Source organism: Mus pahari, chromosome 5, assembly GCF_900095145.1.
Source record: "Mus pahari chromosome 5, PAHARI_EIJ_v1.1, whole genome shotgun sequence".
NCBI lineage: Eukaryota > Metazoa > Chordata > Mammalia > Rodentia > Muridae > Mus > Mus pahari.
In genome coordinates, this window is record NC_034594.1 from 6,482,563 (window position 1) to 6,503,232 (window position 20,670).

General features: G+C 38.3%; 1 protein-coding gene across 1 annotated transcript in view; it reads right to left on the bottom strand.

Moving 5' to 3' along the window:
• Adgrb3 (adhesion G protein-coupled receptor B3) overlaps positions 1–20,670 on the bottom strand; it is a 719,524-nt gene that overhangs the window by 9,979 nt on the left and 688,875 nt on the right. Inside the window, exons 28-29 of the mRNA XM_021197371.2 lie at positions 16,475–17,118; positions 6,963–6,998 (exon numbers count right to left, since the gene is read on the bottom strand). Of these exons, the coding sequence (XP_021053030.1) occupies positions 6,963–6,998; positions 16,475–17,118 (680 nt within the window). The remainder of the gene's footprint in view (positions 1–6,962; positions 6,999–16,474; positions 17,119–20,670) is intronic.

Here is a 20,670-nt window from a genome sequence, read left to right on the forward strand (position 1 = left end):
AAAATTTGGATGCTGAAATGTAGAGCCCTTCCTACTTGCAAACATTAGTTGAAAATATATTCTCCTGCCAGATAATCATTTTGAATTGAAATGGCCACTGTGGCACTGCCAGAAATCACCATAGCAATAATAGCCTGAATTCTGGAAGGGGTATCAATTATAGCTGCAACGAACAGCTCGCATCTCTGACACAGGCTGTTTGGTTTTCCCCTTATAATTCTTTCCTCTTTCATAGATAACCTCAAGAACATTTTCGTACCTTTGCAGAGAATTTGATGACTATTCTTGGATGTTTATTAACTTAAAGATTTACTTACTTTCTTTCTTCTGTGACCTGAATAGCCAGTATCCCAAAGAAATCAATGTTTTTTTTTTTTTGTTTTGTTTTTCCAGACAGGGTTTCTCTGTATAGCCCTGGCTGTCCTGGAACTCACTCTGTAGACCAGGCTGGCCTCGAACTCAGAAATCCACCTGCCTCTGCCTCCCAAGTGCTGGGTTTAAAGGCGTGCGCCACTACGCCCGGCAGAAATCAATGTTTATAGATGCTCCATTTATACCTCAGTGTTCTAAGATCTAATGACGATGATTAAAATCTCTAACATGTATTTTCTGTGTAAAAACACAAAGTTATAGTCTGTTTGGCAATATGTACATAATTCAGTTACTTTCATCATATTTCATTGCAAATACTGTAGGAGTGTTTTGCAATAAAAAATCAGTATGTAGTAATCTCCTTTTCCCCTCAAATTAATCTTATTAAACGTTGTTTTGAAGGATGAATGAGTCTCTGTCCTGAGATGACCACCAGGCTGTCCACGTGGATTTATGCTCCCCCAAGCAGCTTAGTTTCTTTATTTCTTCTTCATTTTTATTGAAAGCAGTAATGGCAGCAATCACAATGACACAGCAGTCAAGCCTCTTAAAATTCTTTTCTTCCAATGTATACTTTTATAATTAAAAAATGGCATCTTTGGGGCCCATCCATCACTGATATTACAGAAAGAGTGATGTGTTAAAGCACATTCGTTATAATTTGGATTTTTTTTTTAAAAAATGAAACTAAAAAGGAACCTGATGTCTTAAGTTCCTACTGCTTCCTAAGATGTCTTCAAAGCCCTTTGAATTCTTGGAGCATGACAAGTCTGATCGTTCTGCACATAGACACAGTCTATAAATTCAGCTTCAACTCTGGTCTCCCTGTAGCTACGGCTGTAGCAATGAGGATAACCTTATAGGGTTACTAAGAAGATTTCACCAAGTATGTAAAGCACTTATATCTGGACCACCACACAGACAATCACCGCTTAGGAGGGAGCAGCCATTGCTGTTTTGCTAATGCCTCACGGTAGCCCTGGTAACAGCCATTATCTCTACTTCCTTGACCAGGGGGCTGAAGCTGAAGGAGGCAGTTTGCTCTTGCAAGTGGTAATCGAGCTGAGTCCCCACATTAGCTCAGCATGCTATCTTGGATGTATCTGAGAGATTCAGGAAGCATCCTGGTATAGACAGCCCAGAGTTTTAAATTATATTCTGTGCAGATGGGAGAAAAGTAAAAACTAGGGAGTGGTTATGCATCGTCTGTAGTAGGCTCCTAACTCTGGATAGTGAGTTCCTATAACTATGCAGTACTGCAATGATATTTCTAATGTTGGTGCTCACGTTTTGTCTCAGGATACCTCATAGACATGGATCTCTTCATTGAATGTTAACTGAATAAAAAAAAAAAAAAAAAAAGGAAAGCATAGGCATGTCTTCTCCTTCCATTAAGAACATTTCTCCATTTGAAGGGACATTTACTTTAAAAATTTTTTAATTAATTTTAAGTTGTCTGTATATATGTGTGACTGTGTAAGGGTATGTGCATATGAGTTCAGGTGTCTACTGAGGGCGGAGGCATTGGATCCCCCACTGAACCTGGACCTATAGGATGGTTGTGAGCTATGCATACTGAGCCATTTCTTTAGCCCCAAGGAGCATCTGTGCTAATGACTCTAGCCAGAAGCCCCGCCTTCTTTTTTCTCATCCTGTTCTGCATTCCCACCCCCTCCATAAGTGGTTTTGAGGAACTGAGAGTAGATTTGCAGTAAACTGGTGATTTTCACCTTCAAATTTAGAAGTGTGAATCACAGAGTTGTATTTGAATTCTAGAGAAAAAGTCTGAATCCTAAAGAGAAGATGTACTAGTGTGAATGGATTCTTTTAACTGATAGAAATTGTTAGGGAATGTCAGAAACTCTTTTTTAATTCAACTTAAGGGCTAGGAGATGCCGTGCTCACCTGGATCAGAACAAATTCGGTGAATCACCATTTCCAGCCTTAGAGTTTTATATACCAAGACTGGCATTGTCCATACCTGCTTGAAGAAACCAACTGATGGTTTTGTTCATTATTGCTATGCAATTCATTCTTTGCTCTACAGTGTGGCCTTTTGGAAAGTGACATTTCTATCATAGTGATAAAAAGAGAAGATGAACACTGAAGGAGTTAAGCCTAATTCTGAAAGCCATATTATGAGGGGCTGACAAGTTTTGAATCCTTACATCCAGAGTGTCAATAACCTGTATCCCGCAGAATCATTCATGCCTGTGACCACAGAATCTGTGTTCCAAATGTACCTTGGTTTTTAAATAAAGTGTGCAGAGGTGTAAGAAAACTAAATGAGTGATACATTTCATCAGTGCCAATCAAGAGTAGATTTTGTCATAAATACATGATTTTGAAAGTTTAAATTAATGATATAGAAAAAGTGGATACAGACTACGATTAAATTCCTCAAATTGCTTGCCTTCCAAAACATGCCCTGTAAATATCCCTTGATTGCTTAATGATTTGTACCTACTGTAGAGGGTCAGGGCCAAAATAGGAAGGACCCTGTTTTGAACAAGACATTTCTTTAAAATAGTGTGCCAGTTATTTAGAAACGAATACAAACCATGTGTTTTAGCTTAGCTTTGTTTCTAGGGATATCAAATTATTCTGTTTTTTTTTTTCTTTTACTTAACCTTGTGCTCCTAATTATTCCAATAAAGAGCGAGCTCTGTGAAGAGAGACCCTTTTATCTAACACCTGTGTCTGCACTTTGGCCAACACCATTGAGGAAGCTCAGAGAAGCATGGGTTTGGTGGCTATGTGGGAAACAGCCTAAGATATTTTAAAGAACACATGATTCCCGTGGAAGGAGACAAGGTTCATGTCTGCTTTTGAAAGAGAAGACTTTAAAAAATTCTCTCTATGTATATACATTTTAACATGGAACAGATATTATTATGCATGGTCATTTCATAATGGTTATTTGGAATTGTGTTTCCAGGAATTCCTTGAGCTTTTTGTCTCCACTAATATAAATAGTTTCAGCTGCCTGATCCTTAGAATCACATTAGGCCCCTTCATGCCAGCAGCACACTGAACGTCATCCTAACCAGATGTCCATCTGCTTCCTTGTCTCTGTTCCCTGTATGTATAAAACTGCAAGCCCTGTGTGTGTGTGTATATATATATATATATATTCATCTTTGTCCTTACTTCCCACATTCAATTAAAGACAGAATTTCACAGGTTCACCTGTAACGACAAGCTCATCACTTCCTGGGTTAGCCATTTTAACTGATATTACAACTTCTTATTTTACCCTGTCAGTCTACCCTGAATATTACTATAACACTGTCACCTTTAAATTATTTTGTCAGACAAATTATTTCCCACTAGAAAGAAATAAAAAGGCTAAACAAAGTACAGTCAAACAGGATTAACTGTTTTTTTCCAGCACATTAGGTAAAACCTTCTCTTGTGGGGGTAAGATTTTGTGTCATCCTGCATTTCTTTTTCACTAAACCTTGCTTAAGAGAATTTTGACTTCTCATTTTGTGGGCGTGCCACACTGAAGCAAGCCTTCATGCCTTTCCTTCCCTCTGGACTTTTAACTGCCACTTATGTCCTTGGGTTATGCTTCATGTGCCTTTGTTTGATGTGCTAGTCTTTGCAGCCCATAGTGGATCCTTTTGAATTGCTTCATACACAGCTCTTTGCTGTCTATACTCATCTACACCTTAACTCAAGTATTCTTCAAAAGTTTATAGTTAGTGTAAACTCCGTTAAAAAGCTGTTCAGTTTTTAATCATTTATTCATTCTGCAAAGAAAATTTAATGTGTGTTCACTGTATGTCAGGATCTCTGCTAGGAGCTAACATACACACTAAGGAAGACATCTTGTCACATAACATAGAAATAGCATTACCATATTTTTTAAATACTTTCCAGAGAGTAAGAATTAGCATTTCTTCACTTTACAGCTAGTCTGTCTTTTGCTTTATTTGGCCAGAAATACAGGGCTATCATGAATGCTATCAGTCTGAAAGGACTTCTCCTCCAGCTGTAGTAATGACCATTTTTTTTAAGTTATTATTTTATCTTCATACAATAATTAGGTCTCAGTGTGACAGACTTCAACCCAAACTTGTTTGTTTGTTTGTTTGAAATCCTCCTGTTTTAAGGCAAAAGAATTAATGAAATGTTAGAATTGGCTAGGCGCCTCGGTAGTATGTAAAGCTGAAAGTTTGATAAAATGATGCTTTCGGGAGCCCACAGGGCAGCCTGGTAAGGGTAAACTATCTAAGGTGACCATTATATGGCAAGCCCTCTCAGTGAGAAGAGTAGCATGGAGCTTGATATAAATTCAACTAGTTGAGTCCACATTTAGAAAGTGGGTGGGGAATTAGCTTGACAATCCAAAATTACAAATACATGTGTTAGTGTGGTAGCATCATGAGATTTTTTTTTTAATTTTTTATTTTTTTTACTTTTGGAAACAGACCTTGTCAGTGCTTGTAATTGTACATGTATTGAAAAGGGAGTAACACGAAGAGATCAATAGAGGAGAAGTATTGTTTCAGTGTTTCCCCCCCAAAAAAAACTTCAATTCCTACACTATTCAAGTGATGACTATGGCAGTTAAAGAGGTAAGGAAATTACACAGCTTCTCAGTTGCAACTACTCTCCACCAACAGATATCTTTAACACTGTGGTTCTATGTGTGGAACGCGAGGTCTAGCATCTGCTCAGGGAAGCTGCTAGCGGTTGCCATAGAGACTAGCTGGGAAAAGGAGCACATTTCTCCTAGCTTTCTCCGTGACACAGTGCGATTTGCTTTCTTTCCAGTGTCTGTTCTTACCATGGAACTCCTGCCAGGGTGGAAATTGCTATGTGGTCCAGGCTGGCCTTAAACTCCCAAAGATCCACTTCCCGGGTGCTAAGGTTTCTTTTCTACGTTTAATTTTGTATTAATAACTTGTTTGGAGTGAGGCTTAGTTTTACATCCAGGTTTTTACTGTATTTCCTCATGAGGACTAGTGGGTTAATTTGTATGCTCATTCTTTTGTGATAACAGAACAGATTGTTGCTTTCAGGGCTATGCACATGAACACACATGAGCGCACACGGGCGTGCGCGCACACACACACACAAACACGCACTCACAAAACTTATTTTAGGTGATCACAAGAAAGCTTATGTTGTACATAACACATACAAACAGATACAGCTTGATCCCTTATTCTTTGGATACCTAAAGGATTAAAACATTATTTGTTTCTTAAAGGACATCAACAGTGATGTGAAGATTGCTAAATAGTTTTAATTTTTTTGACAGATTTGGTAGTTTTGTTTAAAAAAACTTAGACCTCAATGAAATGTAAATTCCAAGCTTTGTGGTGACAATGAAGCTGCCCAGACATTTGTGATTTAAGCATTGACACTGGATTCTTTTTTTTTTTTAAGATTTATTTATTATATGTAACTACACTGTGGCTGTTTTTCAGACGCCCCAGAAGAGGGCATCTGATCTCATTACAGATGGTTGTGAGCCACCATGTAATTGGTGCAATTTGAACTCAGGACCTTCCAAAGAGCAGTCAGTGTTCTTAACTGCTGAGCCATCTCTCCAGCCCCGACACTGGATTCTGGATAATTATTTTGTAGCCTAGAGCCCGAGTTACTACTAAACAAGCCCATTTTCCTTGGACTTTCAGCATGAGCCCATCCTTCACCTTCATATTGTATAAAATCACCAAGTTTCACATTGATATGCATTGTACATTTTAGAACCATACATTCATTCACTTACACAAATGGAATGATTGAATCAGAAGTTTCCATATACCAGGAGGCCTCTATAATTTCAGGAATATCTGTTTAGACTATTGAGTTCTATGTATCACAAGGGTACAGATATGTTGGAGAAATTTATCCTATATTATGCCCAATTATGTCAGCAGGCTATGAATCCCATCCAATTATCAAGTCGCGTAAGTGCATTTATGTGATACTTAAAGATCATTCATTTTGTGCTTAAGCATAAGCTGCTTAGACAGTATCGTTTTTGTGACTTCCAGCACCAATACCAGCATCAATATAAATTCAATGCAAATTGGAAAATGAAAATCTTCATCTTGTTTATATCTGTGAAAAGACATTTACCAAACACAGGCACACATAAAACCAATACTAGCTATTGGGAAAAATGATACTGAACGTACACCAGAGACCCTACGGACAGGAATCACAGTACAAGATAAGCGAGTCGCAGACATTGCTTTGCCTACACGCCAAAGCATCCCATTGGGATTTCTACAGGTCATCGCTGTAGTAAAACTTGAAAAAAGAATGACTTAGGTTAAAAAAAAAATTTAAGAGATTGGCATTCCTATCTCCACTGACTTGAATGGACCGATTCGATTCCACTGTAAGTTATCTACTGCTAACAGTTATAAAGTAGGTCTTTACTTAACTAGAAAACGTCCGTTGAGCATTTCCTTGGAGGAGTCATTAGAACTCTAAATCATTTCCTTCCAGTCGTGGGAAGAGTAAGGACCCTCGTTTTAGAGCTCCATACAGTGCTATGTTTGAGCAGTTATAAATCGATCTTGAATTCAATAATTAAACTTACAAAGTAATACATAGGGACTCACCTCAAAGTCAAGGTCAGAATACCGTGATTTTCTTCTCTGTTCGTTTGTTTTTAGAGAAAGGAGAAAAACAATAAAGTTATGTTTAGTTACTTAAACCAACGGACATCATTACATTCAATGAAAATAATCATGTTATTATTAATAATCCTGTTATTTGATTCCACTAAGATTATTTTTCTGACTTGAAAATATACCACCAACATGTTTCGATTTTCACCTCGAACATCACTTAAAGGTGGAGAGTATTACTTTTTTTTTTTTTTTTTTTTTTTTAACCTTGAGTACTAATGCTAGTTTTCAGTGAATTCCATTTGCATTCAATCCGAGAAGGTTCTAGTTTTAACAAAAACCACTTTGCAGGCGTGGAGGACTAAAAGTGAAATTGGAAAAATAATCTAGGTACTTTTAGACCTCCCCCAACAGACACCCAGATTATTTTTAAATATGCTCTTGCTTTGTAGCTCAGGCTGTTCTTAGAACTTAGGGTCTTCTTGCTTCAGCTTCCAGTGTTCTAAAACCACACTTGATGTCAAGCAAACCCTGCCTGCCCGTCTGGTTATGCTCTGATGTTTACATGTCAGTCTTGTACAAATTCTCAAAATTAGATCACCTTCTGCCAAAGCGCTTCTCGTTGCTAGTTCTTAGGAAACAAACATTTTTTTGTTTGTTTGCTTGTTTTTGTTTTTAATTCCTATTTAGTCAAACAACAGATAGTCTACACCCCAACACAGTGTCTCACAGTGTTTCTCTCGGACTCTAAATCTGTTAAACAACACCCAAATCTAGTTATAGGTACACGTGCATTGATGAAATAAAGTAATTAGGCAGTGGGCTTGATATAATCAGGAAGTATGATTAAAACAAAGTGGATGCGAGCTCATGTGATAATGGGACATTCATGATATCAGTATGGAGATGGTATTTTTAGCATCTGCTCCAGGAAGCCACCGATTCTTAAAATGGATGAGGTGGAGAGGGAGATGCTTGTAAACATATAAAAAGATCTCCACAGTTTTAGAGAACAAAGAAAATTTCTGCTGTGCTTTTTCTTTAAGTAGACTCCCCGCCCCCGCCCCCCAGGGAGTTGGGGAGGAAACCTAAGGGAAACGAACAGTCTTTTTGGCCAGATTACGTTTTGTCCCCCACCCCACCCCCCAACTCCCAGCTCAATATCCACAACCTTAACATCACTGGCTTCTCAGGGGTCGACTACAGATTTACGGCAGATCTGGTTGCTATTGTGACTGTTATGAGCGTTATTAAAAAAATATGACTTTCCTGCAGCTAGAGCTAAAATTGTCATGATAAAACCAGGACCTCCTGTTCAACCTAATCTGGGGACATGTTTTTAGCAGACAGAAAGACTAAAGGAGGACCGGGGACAGTTCTGACATAATCTCATTGTGGTGAAACTGCTGAGCACAGGAAATCGAGGCTTGATGGGATACTGGGGAGAGAGATACCGAGGAGAGAGAGGAAATGGGGAACGCCTTGTTGAAGTGGGAACTAAACATGATGCCCTCTTGTGTTCTCCTTGTCTCCAACAGCGTGCTGCCTTTGTCCTGGTGACATCCTGGAAGAGGCAAGAGTGAAAGAACACATCCAAATAAACCTGGCTCCCCCTCGCACTGTGCAGCATTCTGCTAGACTAAACGTCAGCGCTCCCATTCTTCTCTGCCATGCACACCCAGCCTTCTTGGCACTGTAGTTCAGAAAAGCTTTTTCTTTTTTTCTTTAATAAATATGTGTTAAGAAAAATCTAAGCATGGACACATTTAGTTAAAAGCAATTATTATAAAACATTAGTCATGTTCTTTTGTTTCTTCATCTGGAACGTAACTGATGGAATCTTGAAAAAATGGTTCAGTCAGCTAGAAGACAGAGAGAACCTTCTGCTGTATGCACCGAGGGGCTCTCTGTTGCCAAAGGTGAAAACGACCATATGTTGCTGCATTTATTTTGGATCACAAGGCAGTGCTGCCTAGGAATTGAAGACTTGGATGTATACACAGTGCATCAAAAAAAAAAAAAAAAAAAATCCAAAAAGCTTTATGTTATAGGAGCAAGAAACTATGGGAACCCAAAGAGCCCCAGCAACAGATTCCAAGGCAGAATACTATTTCGACCTATGTGGATGTGCAACATTTTTCTTTCTCTCCTATGTAATTTTGTTAAAACTAAATGCTACCAAAGGGCATAGCAGGTCTGGCAGGCTATAAGGATTAGATGAAGGAATGAGCAAATTTTAATCAAAACCTGGTGATGGGGTGTGGTAGAGATGGCTACAAAATTAATCATGGAGGTTTAAAGATCAGATATCGTGGAAAATGTGTCAAGCAATCTAATCAAATGTGTGTGTGTGTGTGTGTGTGTGTGTGTGTGTGTGTGTGTGGTGGGGTAGGTTTGTATGGCTACTTCCCCACAATACTAAGTATTCCAACCTGTGTGCACCTAATAAAGTGTTTTCACATTTGAACATACTAACCACTCTTCAGATGGTTGGGAAAACGGTGTCATTTTATGAATGAATGTAACTAAGAACCAGAAATTAAAATAATTAAAATAATTTGACCAAGTCACTCAGGAGGTAAGTAAGTGAACTGTGATAAAAACTCAGGTCTGGTTCAGAGTCCAATACTTTCTACATAAGATCTCACCAGCTCCAATATGGAGGATAATATTTTACAAACAAGATGTCTGCTGCATGCTATTCTGGAACTCAGCAAGATAATACTAGATGGCCCTGGTAAATCCGCATTTCACAGTAGTGGTACTGAAATATGTTAGAAGAATAAAGTAAGGTCAAATGGCTTAACCATTTCAGGCTAATTATATTTTGAAGAAGAAGAAAAGAGCCAATTTGATGGTGCTTATTTCTCAGAAAATCTGTGTTTGGTAAAAACAAAACAAAAACACAATGTCTATTCAAATAGATAATGAGGCAATGCGACAATAACAGACAGAGGTGACATTGTTACTGAGAAGCTCAGTTTGTCTTATGTGTCAGATGCTCCTAGTACAAAGCGGCATATCAGAAAGATCCCAATGCACTTTGTCTTTGTCTGTGTCTACCCTGTGTGCATATCCATGAGATGTTCCAGGAAGTCTTCTGAGGCTACAGTTTGCTGAGACTGTGACCCACTTATGTGTTTATTCAAATGTCCTTCTGGGCCTTGTAGAATGCACTTGTAAGGCATAAAAGTGCTTAGAAAAAAAGACGGTGTTTGCTTGCTTTGCATGTGTGTTCACATGTGTATACACATGCTTCTGGGTGTGTACACATGTATGTGGAGGCTAGAGGGCCTCAACTGTCTCTCAGGTACTGTCTGTCTTTTGGTTTACTTGTTTGTTTGTTTGGGGGGGGGGGCAGGAAACCAGGGTCTCTCCCTGGTCTGGATTTCACCTAGTATGGTCCTCTGGTTGGGCAGAGCTCCAGTACCTTGTCTATTTCTATCTTCTCAGTATTGGGGTTATACACAGGTGACACTACGTCTGACTTTGTAAGTTCAAGGGGCTGAAATGAAGTCCTCATGCCTTCAATGCAAGCTCATTCCTGACTGGGACACACCCTCAGCTCTGACCACAGATTTAAACAATGAGAATCAACTAAGCTACTTGATTGGTTACATTTTAAGAAGGGCTACATGTAAAATTAAAACAAGCCAATGTGATGTTGGTTTTGTGTGTGTGTGTGTGTGTGTGAAGATATAAACCATTCTGTCTGGGTAGCCTTCACTTCCAGGTAAGTTGAAACACACCATCCTTTCCTGTGCAGTAACTTAAAAGACTTCTTCCCTATGCAGCTTCGTTTTTTGCAATACGCCACTAAGAACTCATCCCAATTGCATTATGCTCTTAATACTCCATTAAAATTCTTGTCAAAGGCCTCTAATGAGCTCCATTTGGACAAACAGCAAGGTCAATTTTCCACCCTCCTCTCTCTTCCCTCTCAGAAGCTGTAGAAAGTTAATCACTTCCTCATTAAAGCTCTGCCTTTTTCCTGCCCCTCCCCTTCCTCCTTTCATTCACTGCAGCTCCTTTTGAAACCTCCTTTGCTGCCAGTTTCCTATGCCCATTCTTTCTAACTGTGGAGCTGCTGAGGTCTGTTCCATCCTATATGGTTTCATGGATTACATGGCTTATCCTTTAGGCTTTATCTCCACCTTTCAATATGCAAATATCTCTTTTTACACGGTCTTTCTCATCACTGACAGTTAATAACTCATCAGCCAAGACAGAGGCTTAGAATTGTCCCTTCTTTGTGTACCTCCCTCGCCTTCCATATTAAATCCACTCATGGGTTGCCTATTTGATCTCTAAAAGGTCTGTCTGTCTGTCCCCTCTTTGCTACCCACACCTCCACATCTCTAGTCCTTTCTTAGCTACAGAGCTCCAGCATTTGGTAGAGGATCTATCACAATAGTTTGCAGTCCTCCAAAATTATCAGTTAATGCTTGAAGGAGTATAATATGACAGCCCCAGAATTCAAACCAGTGTGACTTTTCTTTTATTGTTATTGCTTTAAAGAATAGCCTGGGAGAATTTGAATAACCAACCAACCTAAAGATAAAAAGAAAACCACTCCAAGTAGGCAGGTTGGCAGCTAAGAGAATCAAAACAATTTATGAGGAAGCCATATCTTTTACTGATAGAAGGGAGAAATTCTTTAGGATGATTTAAGAGTGAGGAAATGTGCCATGGCTGTGGTCCCAGGCTACTGAAAGGGCCACTTATTGCATATGTGCCCAGAGGGGCTTCCACACACAACTCTTGTAAAATAATGGATAATTTCTCAGAGGGACTATGTCATTATTTGTGTCACTGAAAATTAAACTGGACAAGACACTAGAAGAATCACAACAAGGAATGAATTTCACTGCCTAATGAATGGCAATATGAATGCCATTAAAAGTTTCTATTATAGGATGAGCAATGGACTCACTCACGGGGAGGAAAGCTTTGATAACAAATCCATTAAAAATAGCTGTGGCAATGGAGTCTGGGAATAATTAATTATCTGAAATGGCTTTTATTCGAGCTAATTTTGTTTGTATGTCTGCATAAAAGATAAGATTCTCTAATCCAGGAACAAAGCAATAATGGGAGGAACAAAGCAATAATGGGAGTTTTCCTTTTACCAGGCCAACATGAGAAAATATATATTATATACAAAAAATGAAATGTGGTTTCTGCACATGGTCAATTTTTGATGTTTTCTGTGTGTGACAGTGCTTCCCGGTTCCTAAGTGAGGCTATAACATTCTGTGTAAGTCCTTGACTATTGATTTAGCAGTATTTAAGCTTCTTCAATGACATTCTGAGTGTGATACCAATGATATAATCACACTACAGCCTTACATTTGAACTACTCCTTAGTATCTTCAAAAGCTGTTTGTGTAATTTGATCCTAACGCCAGACAAGAGGGAAGCACTAGTGCAGTGACATCATCACGAAAATATTTTACTTTGGGGAACCGTTATGCATTGTGCTCCGTACTCTGTATCCAGCGGAATCTTCACCCACTTACCAGTGCAGTGAGACCATCGGAAGTCCTATCCAGACAGGGAGATACTTTTATGCATGTAAGCCCTCAGAGGAGCTGGAGGAACACAACTCTCTGTAGGTAGTAAAATAATGTTGTGCTGTACCATCTAAAGTTTTGTCCACTTTGAAAATGTTTTGTTGATAAGTGGCACTCAAACAAGACTTGATGAGAGCACATCAGAAGCCACTCCTGCATTATAGTAGGACAAAACGTTCCTTAAGAACTCCAGGGACAGGCAAGCTGAGACGCCACACAGGGAACCATTAGATGACCAGTGTATTAACAGAAGAAGCCAAGGGACCCCGAAAATGGTTGGACAATGGGACTTTATCTCAGGAGTGGGGCATCTGGCAGAAGCAGGAAATACATGGAAACTGCAGCACAGACCAATGTCAAGATAGACTAGAGCTCTCCCGAGTTTCCATTTCCCTGCCAAACCCAGACTTTCCTGCTGGCTGAATCCAGCCAGAAGTCAGTGACACGTGACCCATGCTAACCCTCAGTGATCAGGGAAAGGGGGTAAAGGATGGGTCATGACCAAACAGATGTAGAATACACAACAGTCATAAGCTGTTCAATAGATATCAGTGTTTCAGACTCAGAAAATGCTGGTCTACATTGACTAACAATAATGCACATGTTAATTTTCTGAAAAATAAAACAACAGGAAGCACTACAATCCTAAAGTCATGCTGACCTGCCCTTTAAAAATATATAACATTTCAATTATTCATTGAGAGATTCATAAAATGTATTGATCATATTCACTCTCCACTTCTCTCTCTAACTCTTCCCAGGTCCTCAGTCTTCACTCTCTCTCAACTTCATATCTTCTTCTCTCTTTTAATAGCCCCGGAGACTAATTTGGGCTACCCATAAACTCATGAGGGTGGGACCAGCCACTGGACCAGGGCCAATTTACAAGGTGGTTCATCCTTAAAGAAAACTGACTCTCCATCCTCTAGAGGCCACTGACTGTCAATAGCTCTTCAGCTATAGCTCAGGACTTATGAGTGCTTCCATGTTAAAATGCTGACTGACTTGTTCTCATGTAGGTCTTATGTGAGCAACCACAGCTGCTAGGAATTCCTGAATGTAGCAACCCTGCCATGTTGAGAAATCACTTGGCTTTTTGTAAACAATAATGAACTTATAATTTTTAGACAGCAAATCAAAAGAACTGCATTCTAAAGCTTAAACTTGGGATCATGCTTAGGGTCATGATACATCCTGGTCATTGTTTATCCTTTCTGCTTCCATATACCTCATGAACCTGATATATTTTGTTATCTGGAGGTGAATATTTGAAGTGCCGATGGCGATGTCATCTTCATCTTAAGTAAAGCAGTTGCAGGACATCTTGGTCTGGATCATTTATGAAAACTCAAATTCTAAAAATTTTTAGAATTGCTTAACTGGTTCATTCTGGGAAAGAACACAGTTAGGGCAACACTGTGTAACAGAAATAAAGACAGAGTGTAATAAAGGGCATGGGAAAATCTTGATACTCTTTTGTGCCAAGGAACTCCGTGAATATCTTAAACACTTACACCCAGTAATTGGGGGTTAGCAGAGCACACTCCCATGGAGGCTGGAGTCTTTTCTGCTGGCACTGCGGCAGTTGGGAGCCTCCCCCTCTCTTTGTTGCTTCTTGCTTGCTTGGATAAAAGCTTCCACCCACTCACCCACTCAGGTCTCTTTGGCTTTCTTCTTTTTTGTACCTCAACGTGTGTCTTGCATGCAGTTTTCTCGTGACTACTGTATTCTGTGCTATCAACTAGCAGTGTTTACCACCCTCTTCTTCTTGCCATCCCTTTTGGAGAAGAACGCCCGAGTTCATGGCCTATCTTCACATTCTAGCCATGAATAGACTATGCAACAGCTTGTCATCTTCTGCTGTACCAGTCTGCCAGGTTGCGTGTTCCTACATAGTTAACCTCTTGTTTCATTCAGAGGGGTCAAGGACTTAGATGGGTTTATTACTTAGACATTGACTCCTTGAACAAATGCTTTTACTTGAAGATAACAACAACTTGTCTAAGTGTTGGGAAGATTAATTAATTCATCCTTTTAAGGTGATTTGAGAATCTGTTAACAAAAACCTCTATAAAAATGGTAATTTTTATTATTCATTCCATCATGTATGTATGTATTCTCTATTAGTTGTTTCCCAAAAGGTCACCTAAGCAGTTACTATTAAACTTTTCTTTTAAATGGGGAACTAAATTTTAATCTGAAATCTGAGTTTCCTTTTCAAAATATAAGCTGTGTGATCTCTAAGTCATTGAAATGCAGATCTTTTGTTTTATACAAACATATGATTTTTATGGTTAAAATAACATACAAATATATTGATTAAAAATAGGGGTATAGATGTTTGAAAAATTTACAAGGTGAACTAATCGATACTTGGAAAATATACTCTGTTGTACAAATACACAAAACATGATCAATAGCTGTATCGGTTGGTTTCTGGTCTTAAATGTAAAACATTTTCACAACACCCAAATTATTTTAGTGTAGTTCCATTTGAATTTCTATCATAACTTTAAAATAATCATTACATAGAAAAAGCTCCCATATCTTCATTATTACTTTTGATATTATATTCACACATATTCAATTCTCTTAAAACCCTTTGCTATTTCATATGAATATTTTGTAGCTTATGCTTATGTGGTCATTATTGTAATAGGCACATTAATATCTCTGAGTTAGGATTGAGGTAGCAGGAACAATTTTATTAGTTAAGAAAAAATGGATTCTTTTGTCCAGAGAGGATGCCTGCTACTCTAGAATAGAATTTAATTTGCTGTCCCTGTCTATACTTTTGATTCTGAAAATGATTCTTACATGGATTTGTGCAGAAACCCTCTTCTGGTTGAGGCTGATCCAAAACTTAAGACCCTTTCTTTCTGGAGTCTGTTTATATTCTGGCTTTTTTCTTGTTTTACTTGAACATTTCATCCTCTGTTTTAATTTGGACAGAGTGAAAGATATGACTTTGAGAAATCTGAAGGAGCTATTGCCTTTGGGTATGTTTGGACCTTAGATCATACGTTATTAGAATAACTCTGATGGAAAGGCCATATGACCAATTACAGAGGTTTTTCTATAAATAGTGACTTATAATATATATATATATATATATATATATATATATATATATATAGAGAGAGAGAGAGAGAGAGAGAGAGAGAGAGAAAGAGAGAGAGAGAGAGTATATACTAGGATAATGGAATATGGCAATAGGAAATCAGATATACTTATTGATACCTACTTCTGTAATCCTATTACAGTAGGAATGAGGATGATAATTGTTAATAATGCTCTACTTCATTGAGATGAAAAAAGATGAGAGTAGTTTACATTGTTTACTGCTGATGGCTTTATGAAGGGCAACGGCTGTTGTCTGGCTCTTAGTCCTGAGTCTTAGTATATTTAGAATATATACTTTGAGTAGGTAAAAACCAATACTTTTAATAGTCACCACTCTATAGGATTAAGAACAAAACATTCATTCTGAATAATACTGATGTAACATAATACTAATTAGTTTATAATCAATGTAGTGGTACAACCCACAGAAACGTTTCAACTTCATATTAACAGATGGTCTTATAAAAGAAGACTTAGATCTATCCTTGAATCTGTAACACAATCCAATTGCTATTTTATGTTTTACAATGCCCTGTCATGTCAGGGAAACCTCGAAAGGACTTGCTCTATTTTCTTTGCGAATGTTCCACATGAGTCCCTTATCACCTCAAACATGCTGCTATCCTTTAAATAACATCTTCAGTCAGCAGACTCAAATATACTACTAGAAAAATTTTCTGTCCAGAATCTTAACGTAACATTACAAACTGCCAAAACTAACAGAAATCTTCTCTAATCCCAATATCATGTGAATCAGCCCGTACACCCTTCAAATATCAAGGAACTAGTTAACCACTTCTGACTCACCTCTAGGGAACTCATTGATATCGTTGATCCAGTTTCACTTCTTGACAGTCCCACATTATCATCCAACTCAGAGGCCATGAAATTCTTCACAGCTGTGCGAGGCTCAAAGGGTAAATTCTGCATATGTTCCTGGGGTGCAAGATGCTGATCTAAGTTCATATTAAATTGGTCCATTACGGGGGGATTCATATTGAATTCAGGATTTACTTTGTAGTGTAATAACCTTTCATGCGGCAAGGTTTCCAGGCCAATATTCATCTTGCTCTCCTCTTTCATTGATGGCTGGGTGCTTACAGAACTTCTAGGCATCACAATATAGTCACTTTCCATCATACGTTCTTGGGGGTGGACAATGTCCATATCAGCCCCTCTCAGATTGTCATCCGTGCATAAGTACACAGTTCTCCGCAGCTCAGTGTTCTCTTTCTTCAGACACGGATTGCTTAGCTCGTTCATGCTCATAGGCATGTGCAGGCCTGTGGGCTGTTGAATGATGACTTTGGAAATGACATTTCCAGGCAATGTTGAATAGCTTAGCGCTTCAGGGTTCGTTCCCTTTTCTTCCTCATCATCATTTAGAGAGATCCTGGAGAGTGTCCCTGTTATGGTGGCTGCGCGGCAGGGACCGATATCCTTATGAAGTACTGCAAATTAGAGCAGGGTAGTTAATAAAGCCTTTATTTTTTATCATTAAATGATATTATTTATCTTCCTACGAAACACTCTCCTAATAAAGTAAAAGGAAAGTAATCTTTTAACAATTTATTTGTACTTTTTTGTTCATGGTCCAGGTTACTGAGTTGTTATTGATGTTCTAATGGTATCAGAGAACATGAGTAGACCACAGCGTATCTGAAATCCGATTAACTGGCTTTCTGAAAATTTCAATGTCCTGTCCTGAAGAAAGTTCTGCATTAATTTTCAGGGAAAAGGTAGATTACCAGAGAAGATTCCTCCATTGGTCTACCTCAAAGCATTTCCATAAATATATAGATATTGTTCATACAAGGTTGCTACTTTTACATAGGCCTTTCTTCTGATATATAAAAATAGAAGTTTTGTTCATTAAAAGAGCTCATTGAGAGCTGGGTGTGGTGGCAAACACCATTAATCCTAGCGTTTGGAAGGATGAGAGAGACAGATTTCTGTAAGCTCAAGACAAACCCGTTCTACATAGTGAGTTTCAGGACAGTCAACACTACATAGTGAGACTCTGTCTCAAAATAAAACTGGGGCAGGATGGCCTACAAATCAAAGCAACTAAAGCCGAAAGTTTCACTATGTGTAGTGTACTGGCTGGTTTTGTGTGTCAACTTGACACAGGCCGGAGCTTTCACAGAGAAAGGAGCTTCAGTTGAGAAAATGCCTCCAGCTGTAAAGCATTTTCTCAATTAGTAATCAAGTGTGGAGGGCCCTTTGTGGGTGGTGTCATCCCTGGGATCTATGAGAAAGGAGGCTGAGAAAGCAGAGGAAGCAAGCCAATAAGAAGCATCCCTCCATGGCCTCTGCATCAGCTCCTCCTTCCTGACCTGCTTGAGTTCCAGTCGTAACCTCCTTTGGTGATTTGGAAGTATGAGCTGAATAAACCCTTTCCTTCCCAACTTGCATCTTGATCATGATGTTTTGTGCAGAAATAGAAACCCTGACTAAGACATGTAGGAAACTATAAAATATTTGCTTTTGGAAACATGAAAATTTTTCAGAAGGCTGAATTTTGCCTATTATTGTTTAAAATTTGAAAATAAAATCATAATTGAGAATTGGCACAGAAGTTGAAAAAGAGTAAATTATGACTATGTTTTTCTACTATGAAGAAATGAAGCTTATAAAATATCCCAAAGCATGAACCAATCACTCAATCCTGTTATCTTTAGAGATATTGTTATCTATTACTGTGCTATTGCCTCTCTGTTTCCTATATTATACATCTTGTTAAATATTCACATATTTTTCATAAATTCACAATGTGGCTGCAGATTTTCATATTTTATATTATTGTATCCTAAAAAATAAGAAATGGTTGTGCTTTAAGATGTTATTTCAAGATCTGGCATGGTGGTAGTAAGTAATCCCAGCACTTGGGAGGCTGTGCTGGTCTTAGCTCCCTATACTTCGTGAAAGCAACAACAACAACAAAATAAAACCTAAACTTCTTAAGAAAATAAGAGAGCAGTAATACATCACAATTGTTAGAAATAATTATAAATGAAATATTAAAGAATGAAGTTTGTTCACCAGCTTAGTAATAGTTGAAATGAAAACAATGTTTAAAGCATTTCCAAATTCTCAGAATAGTTTTAGTTCCTAACAAAAATTGATCCAAAATTAATAGCACTAAAATTTAAAGACACATTACAAGAATCTATTGTATTATATTACAGAAGGACAGATGTTTTCACACTTTTATCAATACATTGTAGACTACAAAGGAAACCCTGGTAGTGAGTATTGGTTTCATAATCCAGATGCAAGATACATTCATCTTTTTACTATATGACCTATGTCTATTAAATATTTGAGATATGTATTTATTTTTAGGAAGCAGGGTCCACAGTATGTGAGAGACAAGCCTGCATCTTTGATTTGCTTAACCTGTGTACAAGCTTTGAATGTGGACCTCCTACACATGACAATAATGGTGAAACAGTACCTTTGAGGGAAATTAGTCAAATTGTGAAAGGCAAAACAAAAATGAAAATCAAACCACACAGAAAGCAGCCTGAATAGCTAGAATAAGCAGATGTATACTCCAGCATCTCCTGAAGCAGTTTCAAAGTTTAGAGCAGACTGCTCATAGCCCATGAACTGAGACTTTAAAGTTTAGTTCATTTAATGGAGTATGCAGAAATCTCTTGGAAGAACTCTGAAGAAAGCTGCTGACAAGCTCTACTGAAAAAGAGCATTGGCCAAAATGAAAACAGAAAAATAAAAATATTGTAAATTGTTTCAGAATAATACATTGGTGCTGGTCTGTCTGTTTCCCAGTCTGTGCAGACTGGGAAAACCGGAACAATCTATCAAAAGATGGCATTGTGTGTGCTGAAGGGCTGGGAACAGCAGCTCTGAGAAGGTCTGACATGAAGATTTTCAGCCCTCGCTATGCATCAGAGTAATTTGAATGGCTTCTAACAACCTTGGTTACTGTGTTCCAGTACCACAGTTTCTGGCCTAGAAGGTCTAGATAGGTCTTCAAAAACTGCATTTCTAGGAATTTTCAGGTGAAGCTGAAACTGCTTGTTTGGGTACACACTTGAGACACATTGTTTTGATATGAATGTCTGTTAAGGAAAAGACAAAAGCATTCTCATTCTTCCCTGTCAAGAACTCTTAGGAGTACATGAAGAGAGGCAGGGAAGCTAAACTGAGGATAGACAATTAGGTATTAAGCAGATACCTAATTCTTAAAATCAGTTCAAGCCTCCAGACACAGCCAAACTATACTCTATAAATGGGGAAACACATCATGGCTTGTAAATTTTAGAAATCACAGTGGATGGATAGGCCAAGGGAAATTATTTTGCCAGCTATCTGCTGAACTGGCAGGTTCATGCAACTAAACACCAGCAAGATTATGTCTTGGCCACATTCTGCTGGTTCTTTTTTTCCCTTACAGGAAAAGATAATTCCTGTTCCTCTCACAAGCCTACTATGGGTTGCCAAATCATAGCCTCTAGCTTATGGCTATGACCATGCCCCACCCAGAGTGTTTTGATTGAATTCAAGAATACAGGATTAGTCTCTGATGTGCTTGTGGTTACAGCTAGGAATATGATTTGACATTTGCATAGATTTTAATGGCTCTGAGTTGAATCTGAAAGCAACACATAGGGGAGTTTGGAATGGAGGAGGTGGGTGCCTCTCCCAACCCAGCAGGCTGTCGCGACATTTAACTCCTTTATAGATAGTTGGGATAGAGACAGAAGGTTCTATATCAAACGTTCAGTGGCTATGCAATCTCAAATTGATGTTATCATGAAAGAAGTTAAGATGACAGCTAACAGAGATAAATGGAGAGGTTTATTTTTTTCACCCAGGAAAACATACCAGAAGCCTAACTTTTACATAATCTTAGAAGGAGAATCCTTGACAGCACCTATAAAACATCTGAGGGGTTTTAGATGACAAGTTGGTGCTTACACTGAAATATAAATCAGATGTGAATCTAGAGCACATCAATACAAGTAACTAGCCAGCAG